Source organism: Pantherophis guttatus, chromosome 3, assembly GCF_059756535.1.
Source record: "Pantherophis guttatus breed Tessera chromosome 3, ASM5975653v1, whole genome shotgun sequence".
Classification (NCBI taxonomy): Eukaryota; Metazoa; Chordata; class Lepidosauria; order Squamata; family Colubridae; genus Pantherophis; species Pantherophis guttatus.
This window is the reverse complement of record NC_142065.1, coordinates 162,165,993-162,181,818: the sequence shown is the minus strand read 5'-3', so window position 1 is coordinate 162,181,818 and position 15,826 is coordinate 162,165,993. Positions and strand designations below refer to the sequence as shown.

Genomic DNA, 15,826 nt, shown 5'->3' with positions numbered 1-15,826 from the left:
CACAAAGTTTCCTTCCATCTTTATTTAGGTAAAATTGCAATGTAAGCCTTTAAGCAGACATATATCATCATTAAAAAACAATTTCCACAAGCTTTCCTGCAAAAGCCCAAATTCCCTATTTCCCCACCTTTTCCACAGCCCTTCATCAGCCCCTCCTAAATGTTAAAGGTGGCCCAATCCATCACAAAACATAATCAAAAATAGGCTTGTTAGTTCTGGTAACACAAACCCATAGTTTATAATCCTATGTTGTCACAACTTGTCACAACATTCTAACCTAAGCCACAAGCGCCACATTTTGATTTAGCATGTGAAGCAAGCCTGAACATCGCCTTGATTTGATGAAGCAGAATAATGCCCTGGAATAGCTAAAGAGCATTTAGACTTTAAATGAACGAATAAAAATAGGTTAGAATCGCCTTTCCTAGAATTGCAACACTGAGTTCGCATCATCATTAGCCAGTATATTTCTGTCTAGTGTGCTACGTGAACAAAATTCCCGAACTTAGTTTTATCGTTTTCTGTGCCGAAGGAAACCTGACAAGAGCTGGGGGGAAAAAACTACGATGAAATTAATCTTGGGCAAGTTGTTCGTTGTGGAATACCGTCAGCGAAATAAAAGACCCTCACCTTCGTCAGCTGCTGGTGAATGATTTCCTTCAGTTCCGAGGCTTTTTCTGGCGGCAAAGCCATCTTCCCCAACCGCCGTTACAGACAGCAGAAATCGCGTCAGTTGCCGAGAGAAAAACCCTTCGCCATCTCAGGCAACGCGGCCCCAAACCGCCCGCACCTCCCGCCCTCCCGCTCACTGGCCCGCGAGCGCTTGGCTTCTGCTCCGCGAGCGCCCATTGGCTCAATCGTCAGCCAACCGCGGCCTCTGACGCCCCACTCTTATCTGGGCAGCGGTCTTTCATCCCAACCATCTTTCCAAAGTGCTTTGGCTAAGGTCTGTCCAAAACAGTCGCCTGACAAAAATCGCGGCCTTTTCTGTTCCCACCCTTCTTCCTAATTCCACTCTGGCAAGCAACTCGGTCAAAGAGATGTTTCGAAGTTGTTCTTTCTGCTCCGTTAAGCCGTTTTCAGTAAAGCTATTGCTACAAAGGAGAAAGGCTGACAGGCACCGACCGAACACCTATTTCTATCAAGGACAGTAAGGGGACCTAATTAGGACGTAGAAACCGGCACGCTTTTCTCCCTGGTTTGGATCGCTGCGAGGTGTTTATTTCCTGGCTTCTTTTGTTGTTTGGTCCTTGCCGGGATGTTCGTTTCCTGTGATGGCTGTGCGTGCTCCGATTTCAAAGGCTTCACACTCCTTATGGTAAAATAAGCATTCATTTTCCTGAGTTTTATAGCCAAGTATCTATCTGGTCGTTGTCGGGCAACCAGAGAGCTGCGCACAGAAACGAGAGTGGCGCGTTTTTTTAACTCTGACCTCTTCAAGGGTCCGCTTGGTGAAGTTTTAGAGCAGGGTTGGGAAGCTATGGCCCTTTTACGACTTGTGGACTTCAACTCCCAGAATTCCTGGGCCAGCCATGCTGTCTCAGGAATTCTGGGAGTTGAAGTCCACAACTAAAGGGGCTACGTTAATTCCCCACCTCTGTTTTAGAGGCATGTCGAAATCCTTGGGGTACGCTTGGAATTCGTGGTCCTTTCTTTCTCCATGTCTTTTTCTTTTTTATTCATTGTGATAAAAAAGACACTATGGCTCACGACATGATCATTCCAGTTTTATAAAATAAATATCATTGGAAAGCAATTCTACTTTGATTTTTTTTTAAAAAAAGGAGTAGAAGCATTCTTTCAAACAAACAAAGACAATCTAGGTTTAGGACTAGATGTAGGACAATCTAGTCACTGGGATTTTTGCAGCCCAGAATGTAGTACAACCCAGATTTTTGTAGTCCGTAAGTAGTCCTTGATTTATGACCACTCACTTATTGCCTGTTTAAAGTGATGACAGACCCACAAAAAGGTACGATCTGGATTTGAAGTTCTAATGGCTAGGCCCTTTCTGAAGTCATGTGATTGCCTTTTGGATGCTCAGCTACTGGCCTGCATTTATGGCTGTTTGCAGCATCCTGCAGTCACATAACACAATTTATGGGTTTTTTTTCCCCAAAATCAATGTTTAATTCTGGCTCCATCAAAATACAAGTTGGTCATATGCATGCCTTGACTTAGAGGTCAGGACATAAAATGGAAATTTCAGACTCCATTACAGTTGTAAGTGGAGAACTACCTGTAGTAGTACCTGAAGCTTCTGGTCTCAAGGAAACCAAATGTACTAATAGATTATTCATATGGTTCAGCAATGTTCTTGTATTAGGATTTTTTTATCAATTAACCATTGTAATGTGTTAAAAACCCAGTGTGCTATTGAGACCTTCTGAAATTGCCTGAAACTTTTGATGTATATGAGTTCAACAGTTTCTTGCTCAGTGGTTCTCTTAAAATCCCTTTTCCCTGAACAGTCACTTTAAGGTCTGCTTTGAGGGTCCCAGATTGGAGTTCGTTTACAATTTCTCTTGTTTTGACATTATTTTTGTATCTTAATTATGTACATTTTGGCAAATTTACATATAATCCACTTTTAAGTAATCACATTTTGTGTCACCCCCCATATAAAATTAAATAGAAGTACAATATAATGGACATGTAATTTTCTAGTTCAAAAGTACTATTCAATTATTCATAAGGTAACTATTTGAGCTTTGTTTTAATGCAGTAGATAAATACAAAAGTATATAATCAATATGTTTGCAATTGATCAAGACATCAAGTGAATATATAAATACAGAATGTCTTTCAATTAATTTAAACAATATTGTAATTTAATCTTATGGTTTTACAATACAAAATAGATACATAGTTAATTTGATATGTTTTTCCAGCAAATTAGAAATAGAATTAGTATTTGAGATGATATAACTTAAAGTTGTCTTTTGTCTAATTTTAGCCAGCTGTATCAGTGGGCAATGTGGGCCAGCTAGCTATAGATTTAGTCATTTCTACACTTCATATGCCCAGAGTTGGTTACTTTTATACTGATTGTCTTGTGCCAATGGTTGGAAATAATCCATATGCAACAACTGAAGAAGATGCAACAGAACTATGCATAAATGCTGAAGGTAGGTGGTGTAAATATAGTCTTTCCATCCACTAAATTGGGAATAGATTGGGTGCTTCAGACGTGTGTGTGTGATATGATTTATTTAAAGATGCTTTTGCAGAGCAGTTGGATCCCCCAAAAGATACTTACAAGTCAGTTTTGAAGTACTATTATTGCCCACATCCTGTGTTATGAGACCCCATTTTGGGCACTCGACAGCTGGTCCACATTTATGGCCATTTGCTGCACCCTGCAGTCATATGACTGCTACTTATGATGATTTTGCCAGAAACCAAGGTTTACTTTCAGTTGCTGCAAAAAAATGGGCCATTGAGAACAATGGATTTGCTTAACACTGCTGGGTTTGCTTTACCCCAAAAAAGCAGGGTCAGTCTTATGATGACCCACTTTGCGACCATCATGACTTACCGCTATAATTTTCAGGATCAGTTATGGTCATATCTTGAGGACTACCTTGTATTTTCATTACAGATGAAACCTTAATCAGTTAGTAACCAAAATGATTGATGCCAATGATCCTGAAGTTTAAAATCATTATGAGATATCAGAAAGATTGAAAACTGGGAACATATAAATGATGGGTGTTTATAAAATGTTTTCTCTCTCTTTTTTTTTAAGGGATGCACTCTTGTTCTAAATCTTTTGTGTTAGGTTTTGTCAAAATGCAACAGAGGCATGATTGCAGAGCCCCTCTTAAATTTCCTGGCATCAACTGTAATATGATTGGTTACAGGTAATTTAATGTTAGTGCTGACATGTTGCTTATGCTATTTTTTTCAGTGTATGCAGCTACATCAAAAGAATTGGTGGTTCTACAGATCAGATCACCATTCATAAAGGTATGTATGTCTATGTATGATTATGGAAGGTTGTCACATAAGATGGCATGTGTATGGCATAAGCATAAAGAAAGGCACAGAAATATAAAGGAGTAGACAATCCAAAGTTGCCTGATCACCTTGGAGACAGAGGAGATAGATAACAGAAACCAGACTGTTATCTTTCTTTTGATAAGAAGGGAGGTATTGTTAATAATACATGAGGTTAGTTTTTCTAATTTGGCAGATTAGAGTCCCATCAGTAGAGAAGAAGGTAGAAGTGCTGGGATAGTCAAAATAGAGTCATCCCGTAGTGTTATCAGAAGTAACATTCTACTTATAAAGGTCACTGTATGATTTACAATGGTTTGTTTATGATTCCTATGCAATTATTCTGGGAGTGTATTGCTCATAACTTTACTTAGTTTGAGGCTCTTTTGCATTCATTTGGATGGGAATCAAATGATCCCTGCACGCCAACAAAAGATACCTTGTGCATCCAAATGCTATGGATTTCTCCTTTAATTGGGCATTTGCCCCACAACAGAGACACAAATTAAAAGATAAATCTTCCTGTCAAAATTGAATAATCATGATTATCTTACAAATAATTTTGACGAAGATTTTGGTAATGCAGCTTTATGAAAATATTGTTCACTCAGTGGTTTTAACTCTTTAAATTATTTTGATAAGACTGAAAAATAACTGGATCAGTCAAATCGTTTTTATTTTTCATTGGCAATAATTAAGATTTTTTTCTGCATAACTATACAAATTCCAGAGTGTTAAAACTACAGATGAATTGACAAGATTCAAAAATGCAAAGTTCTAACCTATTGCCTTGCTTTGCTTCCTGGTGTAATAAAAGAATAAATATAGATTGTTTTGTCAAATATTGCTGTCGTGGGTGAAAAACTCTGGATTTTCCAAAATTGTTCTGTTGTCAAGCAGTCATGCTTATCAGCGCAATGACCAACAGCTTCATGGGTAAGTCTTACAGATTATGTAATTGTATGCATAAGGCCAATTGAGCATTATACCAAGAGACATGTACTTTCCAAATAGAAGTTTCATCTCTTTCTGGCAACTCTCCTCATTCCTTCCAAATCTGCCTAGTGAGTTCCTCACATTTCCAGGATGAATCTGGTGCTGTAAGGAAGAAGGTAGAGAGAAGTAGAACTATCCATAGTAAAGTATATTCTGCTAGCTGAAAAGTACCATTTAATAAGTTCCAAATTTGTGCAGTCAAGCCACAGTTTTAGTTTGTAATTACTTTTCTGGGCTGATATTATCCAAATCGATGAATTATTAGGAGAAACAAAAAGTCTGGATTTTTTAAGCTCATATCTCTAGAGACTAGGTAGTTTTATACATATATAATATATATTTTAATTAATAATTATTGGTTGAGTCTACAATGTCCAGTTTATTAATTAGGATCTTAAGATTCAGCAGCAAAATAGTACTTTGGAGTGTATGGGTGTGCTCATGTCATGCCTGCCTGCTTCTGTTTGAAATATCTGGTCTTTTCATGAGATTAAATAGCTATCCTTTGCAGCTGTAGTATGATCTGAGAAAAACATGTTTAGTTTATGGAGTTGTTAGTTATATATTGGTTGTTATGCAAGTTCAAGACAGTCTCTGTGTACTAATGAAATGGATGAGAGTCATTAAGGGGCATAAAATGGAAGCACTGTGAATAAACATTTTTCTTGTCCAAGAATTATTGCTTTGAATAAGAGAGAGAATGTACAAGGCACTTTGCGGCCACAATTGCATTTTTCTAGTTTTCTGGCTGAAACCACTTTTGGACAGAGTAACCTGGTCACAATGATCCATTCATTAGCAATCTCAAGGACTTACTGTATTTTTCGGTGTATAAGATGCACTTTCCTCCCCTCAAAAAGTGGGTGGAAAGGTCTGTGTGTCTTATACAGGGAATGTTGCTGAAACCCCGCCCACCCACTGGCTCCCACTCTTCGGCCTCTGCCTCCCAGCAATTTACCTCCTTGCAGCAAACAGCAAACAGCCTGGTCAGCTTCAACACAGCCTGATATAGCACAAGCAGCTGATTGGTGGTTGGATCGGCCTCCTGGAATACCACCTATCAACTGTTCCAGGCTGCAGGGATTGCCACTCCCGTCGCTGCCATCGCTGCCCATCGCTGCTGCCACCTATCGCCTCCTCTATGCGCCACCTTTTCAGCCTCTGTGTGTCCCATTTTCAGCCTCCATGTGCCCCATTTTTGGCCTCTGCACGTCCTGTTTTTGGCCCGTTCCAGGCGGTAAGGATAGGTGGCGGCAGGGATGCCTGCTGCCTGGAACGGGCCAAAAACGGGACACACGGACACCGAAAATTGGGTGCGCAGAGGCCGAAAACGGGACGCATGGAGGCAAAAAATAGGGCATGCGGAGGTGGCGATAGGCGGCAGCAGTGATGGGTGGTGAAAGCGGCAACGAGTGGTGGTGATCCCTGCAGCCTGGAACAGCTGATAGGTGGTTTTCCAGGAGGCTGATCCCAACCACCAATCAGCTGCTTGTGCTGAAGCTAACCAGGTTGTTTGCTGTTTGCTGTTTGCTGCAAGGACGTAAATTGCTGGGAGGCAGAGGCAGATTTTTTCCCCCTTGATTTCCTCCCCAAAATCTAAGTGCGCCTTATAGTTTGGAGCATTTTATAGTCTGAAAAATATGGTACTTTATGAACTATAATTTAACTTATATTTTAACTTTCTATAAATATTTTAAAAGATGCTTTTCCCATTTGGGTTTTTTAAAAGTGAACTGAAAATAATGAATTAAACAAATTGTTAACCATTTATTAGCTATTTCTGCTAGATTTTAACTGGTTCTTTCAAAAGGTCATAGTTCTGATTTTTGCAGCTAAACTTAAATTTTATGGTTTGTTGACAGCACTTCATTGCGATACTTGATTTCACCTGCTGTTGACAAAACAGTGGGAGATATTTTGAAAAGACTGAGAGCCATTGAATTGGAGCAGATATCAGCATTTCCTGGAGCAAACGATGATAAAATATTCTATATTCCAGGAGGTGGTATTACAAAACTATTATTCACAGAGAGGTTGGTGAGATAGTAAAATTTGAATATTGAAAAATAACATTATATTTGAAATCTTTTTTTTTAATAGGAGGTAATCAATGAATCATTGCTTGGATAAAAAAAAAATCATAAAATTAAGCCTGAATGTCATGGATTAGTGTTATTTCTCAATAATATTTTTTTCCCATTCGTTTCTAATTCTTGGACACTGCCGGGAAAACTCCCTGCAGTTTTCTTGGCAAGGATTTTTAGAAGTGATTTGCCAATGCCTCCTTCCTAGGACTGAGACAATATGATAGACCCAAGGTCACACAACTGGCTTTGTGCTCAAGGCAGGGTTAGAATACCTGGTCTCTTTCTATTGTGATGCTTTAACTATGGTAGTATACCCAACTGGCTCTCATTTCTCCAATAATGGTGTTCTAATTGCATGCAATTGTTTTCTGAAATACAGGAAAATTTCTGACCCAATTTATGAACTGGAAGTAATACAGCAGGTGCAATTTAAATTTTCCCTGGTCCCTGCTAAACTTTTAGCCATAATTAAAATAGTTCTTTAGATTTTAGTCTTAGATTCAAAAGTAAATGTTTTTTGTGTGCTCCTAATCTGTTAGTTTTCTTTAAAATGCCAGTTTTGTACACAATAACAGTTGGTTTCTTTCTGATTTTGATAAAACCTATTTCTAAGACAATTATTATGTCTTATTATGAGTTAATTAGAACTTTGATATCAAGCCTCTGTTACAACTTCACAAAATGGGCATTTATAAGACTTGATGTTCAATTTTTGAGTGGTTGAAAAGAAATAACTGACTTTTCTCAGGCTTCATGAATACTTCCCTTTCTTTTTAAAGTAGTTGTATCTTAGTGCTAAATCAAAAGTGTAGGAAGCAATAGAATAAAATATAAGCATATATTTTTATAATTAATGAATATCACCAATTAAAATGTAACTGTGACTAAAATGTTTAGTCACACCAACAGATGTTTCTTTCAATCCTTTAAATTTACTGAAACAGTATGTATGTACATGACAATATCACTGTTAGAAAGCCCAGGAAAAACCATTAATACTTTGTTGAATTATCACACAATTTTCTGAATGATAGAGGCTTGCTTTGCTTTGTTCATGTGACTACTTGTATATAAAACTTACACAATGTGTGATATGTTGGTGCTAAGAAAAGCAAAGATGGATTAATTTAACAGTCCTGTTTTCTTTTGGGATAAAACCATTCTTTAAATATATAATGTATCCTGTTCCTCTTGTATTCACAATTCACAGCATAATTTACACCTGAGATGAAGAGTTTGCTGAATTTCTCATCCCCTTCCTCATTTTATTTTTATTCCAGTTGTTCAAAAGGAATTCCACTGGTGGTTTTGCTGAAATTCTGCTCTGAAGGAGATAATATTCCTGATGCTTTTGCCCTTGCTGATTACCTTAATGAAACTTTACCACTAATTGCACCTCAGGTAAGTATGTGTTCCACTACTTTGATTTGGGGAGTTAAGGAAAACTTCAGAAAACTACATAAAATTGATTATGGGCCCAGAATTTAGTTGAAAGTGTACATATTTTTATTTTAAAACACCAGTTTTGTGACCTTTGATAGTTTATTGAAATAAAAACATATACACCACTATTTAAATAAATATATATTTTAGCCGGTCGATTGAGAGCTTTTCGGGCTCTCTAAGGTGCCGATAACAGCGTGGCACCGACGTTCCGACGCTCCGATGAACAGCTGTTCCGAGGCCGCCATGAGAAGGGCGGCGTTTGTGATCCATGGGCGGTGGCGGCAGCGACGGAGGAACAGAAACGGCCAGCCTTCGGCTATGTTTGGATGGTTGGTGCGACGGCTGCGGTGGGGGCGCTGGCGTCGTCGCGGACTGCACCCCCCCCGCGTCAGAGTAGTGGAGGTAGATGCCGGGGGGAAGGAAGTGGACGTCGAAGGAGGTGAGGGTGAATGGAAGATGTTGGTGGTGCCCGCGAGGATGCCAGTGCCTCCGCCGACGCCGTTGTAGCAGCCATTGGGACGGCTGGAGTCGTGTAGCCGAAGAAGAACGCGAGGGGGGAGCCTCCATCTCTGAATTTTAAACCTTGGCAACTTCGGGCCGCCATGGGGCTGGGGTAATTCCCAAACTTTATCTCCCATGGCGAGGCCTCCTTCATAACCATCTCGGGGGGCTAGGACTGGGCATATAGGATGGTTGGAAGACCTGGAAGACTCGAGGGGGGGGGTTAATGAGGGTGGAGGGGCTGTTGGAGTTACTGCGCAGCCCTGGTTAACCCTCTCCCCCCCCTCCCCTCCCGTCCTAGTTGGGCCATTATCAGGCCCTATGATTAACATGCTTGCCCTGCCGGTTTCCGCTCGATGGAGGTGGCTCCCACTTATTTTCCTCTATCTGCTTGCCTGTATTATCCATCTATACGCTACCTGTATGAATATTGTGGACAGCTTACTTTCTTCTGGAGACTTTGGACCTGGCTCTGTTTGTTATCTAGCACGCTGGCTGTATGAAAAATGGCAGCTTACAGGAGGACGAACGGAGCCGGTTTCTATCATTGTTTCACTACCGATGGGATGTACCATCTTCCCCATGGCGAGTTGGCCAACCATCGTGAGAGGCTGGTTGGACGATTACCCTCGAATTGGTTGGAACATTGGACTCCTCCACTGCCGTGAGAGGACAGTGGAGACTCTTCCGCTTATGGTCAACCTGCCCTTTTCAGGACAATTTGGACTATCATGGAGCCCTGGGCCATACCTTATCACTACCTCAGAGCTTAGATGTACCAAAGGGCACAGCTTCTTGCATTGCGAGACTCCCCCCTCTCGCAAGCCTGGCCCTCCACGTTATCGAGGGCCTACCTCAATGACGGGTCTTGGAACCCAGAGAGGTGGCATGCGGCGAAGAGGGGGTTGAGGGTTTTTTTATGTAAATTTTTGGAAAAAATTTTAAGGGGTCCCGGGGGGGGGGAGGCAAAATTGGAACTAGGGTAGTGGGTTTGGGGGATAACCCACCAAGGGGAAGGTCAGGCCTGGCCACTATACGCGGCGGGGGGGGGGTGGGAGTTCCGGAGGAAATGGGGGGGGGTCGAGCTTGTCCAGATTGTGTTTTTACCATCGGTACTGTGAGGGGGAGGGGTAGATATGGCGGGAGCAGGGGGCCATATCATGTTAAGGGAGCGCGCACCCGCTGTCTCCATGCGGTAGCGTGCTCCGGCCCCCAAGGCTCCACTCGTTCTCCAGGTTGCACAGACCCTCAGGGCCCGGGCCTTCGGCTGATGTTGTGCAATGACAGGTCCGCAGTAAATAAAGCCCCCTCATTTGTGATCTTGTTCAGGAGGGGGGAGCGGACCTGGCAGGTATTACGGAGACCTGGTTGGGCCTGGAGGGAGGGGTCCCTCTGGTAGAAATGTGCCCACCAGGCTTCCACGCATTCCATCAACCGAGGTCTCAGGGGAGGGGAGGGGGAGTAGCGGTTATTATTAGAGAAGGTTTTAGGCCGAGGGAGGCCACTGTTCCTCAGACGGCCGGTTGTGAGACCCTCCTTGTGAAGTGGGGTCATGGGGTTCAGATGGGTTTGCTGATCACGTACCTGGCTCCCTGCCACGTGGCAGCAGCCCTGCCCGAGCTACTCAACGTTATCGCCGCGGTGGCGGTTGATACCCCCAGACTTATGGTCATGGGGGATTTCAACCTGCCGTCCGTGGGTGAGACGTCTGAGGTGGCTCGGGAGTTCATGGCTTCCATGACGGCTATGGATCTGACCCAGCTAATTCATGGCCCTACGCACATGGGGGGAAACACACTGGACCTGATTTTTGTCTCTGGACAGTGGCTGAGTGATCTCGAGATAGGGGACATAGTCATCGAGCCCTTGTCATGGTCGGATCACTCTCTCCTTCGCCTTGATCTTCGAACCGCTGCCCCCCGCCGCAGGGAGGCGGAACCGATAAGATGGTACCGCCCCAGGCGCCTGATGGAACCTGATAGGTTCCAGACGGAGCTTGGGCCAATGCCTGAGGTCCTGGCTCACGCCTCGACTGGAGACTTAGTGGCCGCCTGGGATAGGGCGGCCGCTGGAGCTCTGGATCGAGTCGTGCCTTTGAGGCCTCTGACCCGGCGCCGATCGCACCTGGCTCCTTGGTTTACTGAGGAGCTGAGGGAGATGAAGCGCCGGAAAAGACGCCTAGAGAGTAGTTGGAGGGCCAGTCGCACTGAATCTGACCGGACACTGGTAAGATCTCATATTAAGAATTACCTAGTGGCGATAAAAGCAGCGAAATGTACTCATCTTGCTGCTCTTATTGCGTCATCAGATAACCGCCCGGCCGCCCTGTTTAGGGTGACCCGCTCTCTGCTCCACCAGGAAGCGAGGGAGGACCCCTTGGAGGGAAGAGCCGAGGACTTTGTTCAGTATCTGTATGACAAAATCACTCAGATTCGGGAAGATCTGGACTCTGACTGGGTAGATCCAGTGGGGATGACGGAGGCAGGTCCTGAGAATGTTATCTGGGATGAGTTTGACTCTGTGACCCCTGAGGACGTGGACAGGATTCTGGGTAGACTGAATGCGACTACATGTTTGTTGGACCCGTGCCCCTCCTGGTTAGTGCTGGCTTCCCGGGAGGTGACGCGAGGCTGGCTCCAGGGGATTATAAAAGCTTCATTGAGTGAGGGTGTCTTTCCCGCCGCCTTGAAAGAGGCGGTGGTGAGACCTCTCCTCAAGAAGCCTTCCCTGGACCCGGCAATATTGGCTAATTATCGTCCAGTCTCCAACCTTCGCTTTGTTGCGAAGGTTGTTGAGAGTGTGGTGGCACGACAGTTTCCCCGGTACCTGGATGAAACGACGTATCTAGATCCGTTCCAGTCGGGCTTCAGGCCTGGGTACAGCACGGAAACGGCATTGGTCGCGTTGGTGGATGATCTCTGGAGGGCTCGGGACAGAGGTTGTTCCTCTATCCTGGTCCTATTAGATCTCTCAGCGGCTTTTGATGCCATCGACCATGGTATCATGCTGTACCGGTTGGAAGGGTTGGGGGTGGGAGGCACCGTATTACGGTGGTTCTCCTCCTTTCTCTCCGACCGGTCGCAGTCTGTGTTGACGGGGGCAGAGGTCGACCCCGAGGCCCCTTATGTGGGGTGCCACAAGGATCGGTCCTCTCGCCCCTTTTGTTCAACATTTATGTGAAGCCGTTGGGCGAGATCATCCGTGGTTTCGGGGTGGAGTACCATCAGTACGCTGACGACACCCAGCTGTACATCTCCACCCCAGACCACCCCAACGATGCCCTTGAAGTGATGTCCCGGTGCCTGGAGGCCGTACGGATCTGGATGGGGAGAAACAGGCTCAGACTCAACCCATCCAAGACCGAGTGGCTGTGGTTTCCGACGTCCCGATATAGTCAGCTGGTGCCATCGCTGACTATTGGGGGCGAAGCATTGGCCCCCACGGAGAGGGCTCGCAACTTGGGTGTCCTCCTGGATTCACGGCTGTCTTTAGAAGAGCACTTGACGGCCGTGACCGGGAGGATTTTTCATCAGGTTCGCCTGATCCGCCAGTTGCATTCCTTTCTGGATCGGGACTCGTTACGCACAGTCACTCATGCCCTCGACACCTCCCGTCTGGACTATTGTAACGCTCTCTACATGGGGCTCCCCTTGAGGAGCACTCGGAGGCTCCAACTGGCGCAGAGTGCGGCCGCGCGGGTGGTGATGGGAGCGACGTGGCGCTCCCATGTAACGCCTCTCCTGCGCGAGCTGCACTGGCTCCCGGTGGTCTTCCAAGTGCGCTTCAAGGTTTTGGTCATCACCTTTAGAGCGCTCCATGGCTTAGGACCTGGTTATCTACGGGACCGCCTGCTACCACCAATAGCCTCCCACCGACCAGTACGCTCCCATAGAGAGAGGCTCCTCCGGGTGCCGTCGGCCAAACAATGTCGACTGGCGGCCCCCAGGGGGAGAGCCTTCTCTGTGGGGGCACCTACTATCTGGAACGAGCTCCCCCCCGAGATACGGAGGATTCCGGATCTGTGTACCTTCCGTCGCACGCTTAAGACGTTCCTATTCCAGCAAGCTGGCCTGACCTAAACTTCTCTTTTAAACGGGAATTTTAAATTTGGTTTTAAATTATTGGGGTTTTAAATATGGTTCAGCCAAATTTATTTAACTTGTTTTATCTCTATTTTAAATTTTGTATTTATATGTTTTATTTCATGGCTGTTCACCGCCCTGAGTCCTTCGGGAGTAGGGCGGTATACAAATTTAATAAAATGAAAATGAAAATGAAATATATACTATTTAAATTTAAATTAATTCAAATTAAAATGATATCCCAATAATAGTTAATATTTCAATGATTCTGTGTTAATTTATTAGTTAAAATATATCTTAAGAAAGCTTTATTGTAACCTATATTTGGGAAACCAGGAGGATTACAGCAAGGTGAACTTCCTATAGAAAGCTATTCCATAAAACAAATATTTCAGTAGAAAAGTATTTCCTTCTAGTGTTGCCTGTTCCTCCATGTCCCAGTTTTACAGTAATGAAGGATTATTGTAAGTTTTCTGTGGTTCCTGCGGATGGGTAAATTTTGAATGAAGGATAGAATTACGAAAGTGTATAGTATAGAATAAACTGCAACTGCAGATTAACAGAGATTTTAGTAGAAAAGCTCAAAACTACCATTGTGTCATAATGATCTCAAATTTTGCAGAATTATTCAGAATAATTCAAAAACAGTTTGGTAAACTACAGATAGTCCTCATGTAATGACTATAATTTGGGACTGACAATTCTAACCCTAAGCGAAGCATCACTAAGTGGGAAATCACATGAACACAAACTATATTTTCTGCCTGGAAAGAGACAAAACAACTTAGTTTCATATCTTTGGCTTCTCTCCTAGCCAATTACATTTTGTACTGTAAGTTGTGCTGTAAGTTTGAGCAGCTGCTGAACAAATGGTTGGTAAATAATAATAATAATAATAATAATAATAATAATAATAATAATAATAATAATAATAATAATTTATTTATTTATTTATTTTGTATACCGCCCTTCTCCCGAAGGACTCGGGGCGGTGAACAGCCAGCAGATAAAATACAGAAAATACAAAAATTAAAACAATATTAAAAACCAATTAATTTAATTTGGCCCACAGCTAAAACATCCCCATATTAAAAAATCCATAATTTAGCAATTTAAAATTAAAGCAACTTAAAAAATATGGTCAGGTCAGCCCAGCTTGATGAAACAAAAACGTCTTTAAGGCACGGCGGAAAGTGCGCAGATCTGGGATCTACCGTATCTCTGGGGGCAACTCGTTCCAGAGGGTCGGTGCCCCCACAGAGAAGGCTCTCCCCCTGGGGGCCGCCAGCCGACATTGTTTGGCCGACAGAACCCTGAGGAGCTCCTCTCTGTGTGAGCGTACTCGTCGGTGGGAGGCTACTGGCGGCAGAAGGGGGTCTCGTAAATACCCGGGCCCTAAGCCATGGAGCGCTCTAAAGATGGTAACCAATACCTTGAAGCGCACCCGGAAGACTATTGGGAGCCAGTGCAGCTCGCGCAGAAGAGGTGTTACATGGGAGCGCCGAGTCGCCCCCATCACCCGCGTGGCCACATTCTGGACCAGTTGGAGCCTCTGGGTGTTCAAGGGGAGCCCCATGTAGAGAGCATTACAGTAGTCCAAGCGGAACGTGACAAGGGCATGAGTGACCGTGCGTAAGGAATCCCGATCCAGAAAGGGACGCAACTGGTGGATCAGGCGAACCTGATAAAAAGCTCCCCGGCCACAGCTGTCATATGCTCTTCCAAAGACAGCCGTGTATCCAGAAGGAGTTGCGAGCCCTCTCTGTGGGGGCTAACGACTCGCCCCCAAAAGTCAGCGATGATACCAACTGACTATATCGGGATGCCGGAAGTCACAGCCACTCAGTCTTGGACAGGTTGAGCCTGAGCCTGTTTCTCCCCATCCAGATCCGCACTGCCTCCAGGCACCGGGATATCACATCAAGGGCATCATTGGGTTGGTCCGGGACCACCCCAATGAGGACTATCTGTAGTCAATACCTTTTGATCCACTAGGCCACTCTAATAACTGTAACTGCCAGTTACCGAATGCTAGGTTTTAAATGTCAGGCCCAAAACCAGAAATGTGGCAGTTTTTCCAAGGTGACTTCTGTAATGTTTCACAGCTATAGACAAAACTTTGCCAGATGAAAACACGATCTGTAATCTACAATCTATTTTGCAAGCTGTTAGGCAGGTCCTATGTTCACTCGCTTTTTCTCATACACTTTATGGGATGAATTGCTTCTTAGTCCCCTGAAATGCACCCTCTCCTTCCTGAGGATCCATCTCATTACATTTCATCACAAATATTTAGGTTAATGAATTATACTGCTAGAAATAATTTGCTTTTTTTTTTTTTTTTAATCAAAGAGTACCACTTCTCAAGCAAAATCTTCACGATGGAAAATACCAAGCTCCTGGAAACTACTTTTTGGTAGTGGACTCCCATCTTCATTGTTTTAAATCATAGTTTTTCACGTAGTCCATTTGTATATAATCCAAGTTGTGTTTTGCATCTACAGGCCAATGTAATCTTGTATGCAATTAATGATCACTTTTCATGGATTATTTAATTTACCGGAGCAAACTTATTGTATCAAAACTGGGTAAATTTGGACATAAAATATATCCTTGGCATACTTTTGGTTCAAATATCAAAATGTTCCATGCTTCTTTTCATTATTCATATTTAATTTCGTCTTAAGAGTAATAAAGGAAAGCTGAGATGTTCAA

The 15,826-nt window shown here is 43.6% G+C and overlaps 2 protein-coding genes across 2 annotated transcripts in view; one reads left to right on the top strand and one right to left on the bottom strand.

The window, feature by feature from the left end:
• CEP76 (centrosomal protein 76) overlaps window positions 1–934 on the bottom strand; it is a 17,555-nt gene extending 16,621 nt beyond the window's left edge. Inside the window, exon 1 of the mRNA XM_034429421.3 lies at window positions 631–934. Within this exon, the coding sequence (XP_034285312.1) occupies window positions 631–693 (63 nt within the window). The 5' untranslated portion in view covers window positions 694–934. The remainder of the gene's footprint in view (window positions 1–630) is intronic.
• Window positions 888–15,826, top strand: PSMG2 (proteasome assembly chaperone 2). Its single transcript, XM_034429420.3, has 7 exons — window positions 888–1,318; window positions 2,957–3,128; window positions 3,911–3,969; window positions 4,817–4,935; window positions 6,858–7,028; window positions 8,363–8,483; window positions 15,464–15,826. The coding sequence occupies exons 1-7, from the start codon at window positions 1,259–1,261 to the stop codon at window positions 15,554–15,556; spliced, it is 795 nt and encodes a 264-aa protein (XP_034285311.2). The 5' UTR covers window positions 888–1,258; the 3' UTR covers window positions 15,557–15,826.

What these genes read in the sequence shown, in the direction of transcription:
- PSMG2 (XM_034429420.3), top strand. Translation starts at nt 1,259, where the DNA reads ATGTTCGTTTCCTGTGATGGCTGTGCGTGCTCCGATTTCAAAGGCTTC. An exon ending in AAGGCTTCACACTCCTTATG is followed by an intron (nt 1,319 to 2,956) that starts GTAAAATAAGCA and finishes GTCTAATTTTAG; the next exon opens with CCAGCTGTATCAGTGGGCAA. An exon ending in AATGACCAACAGCTTCATGG is followed by an intron (nt 4,936 to 6,857) that starts GTAAGTCTTACA and finishes GTTTGTTGACAG; the next exon opens with CACTTCATTGCGATACTTGA.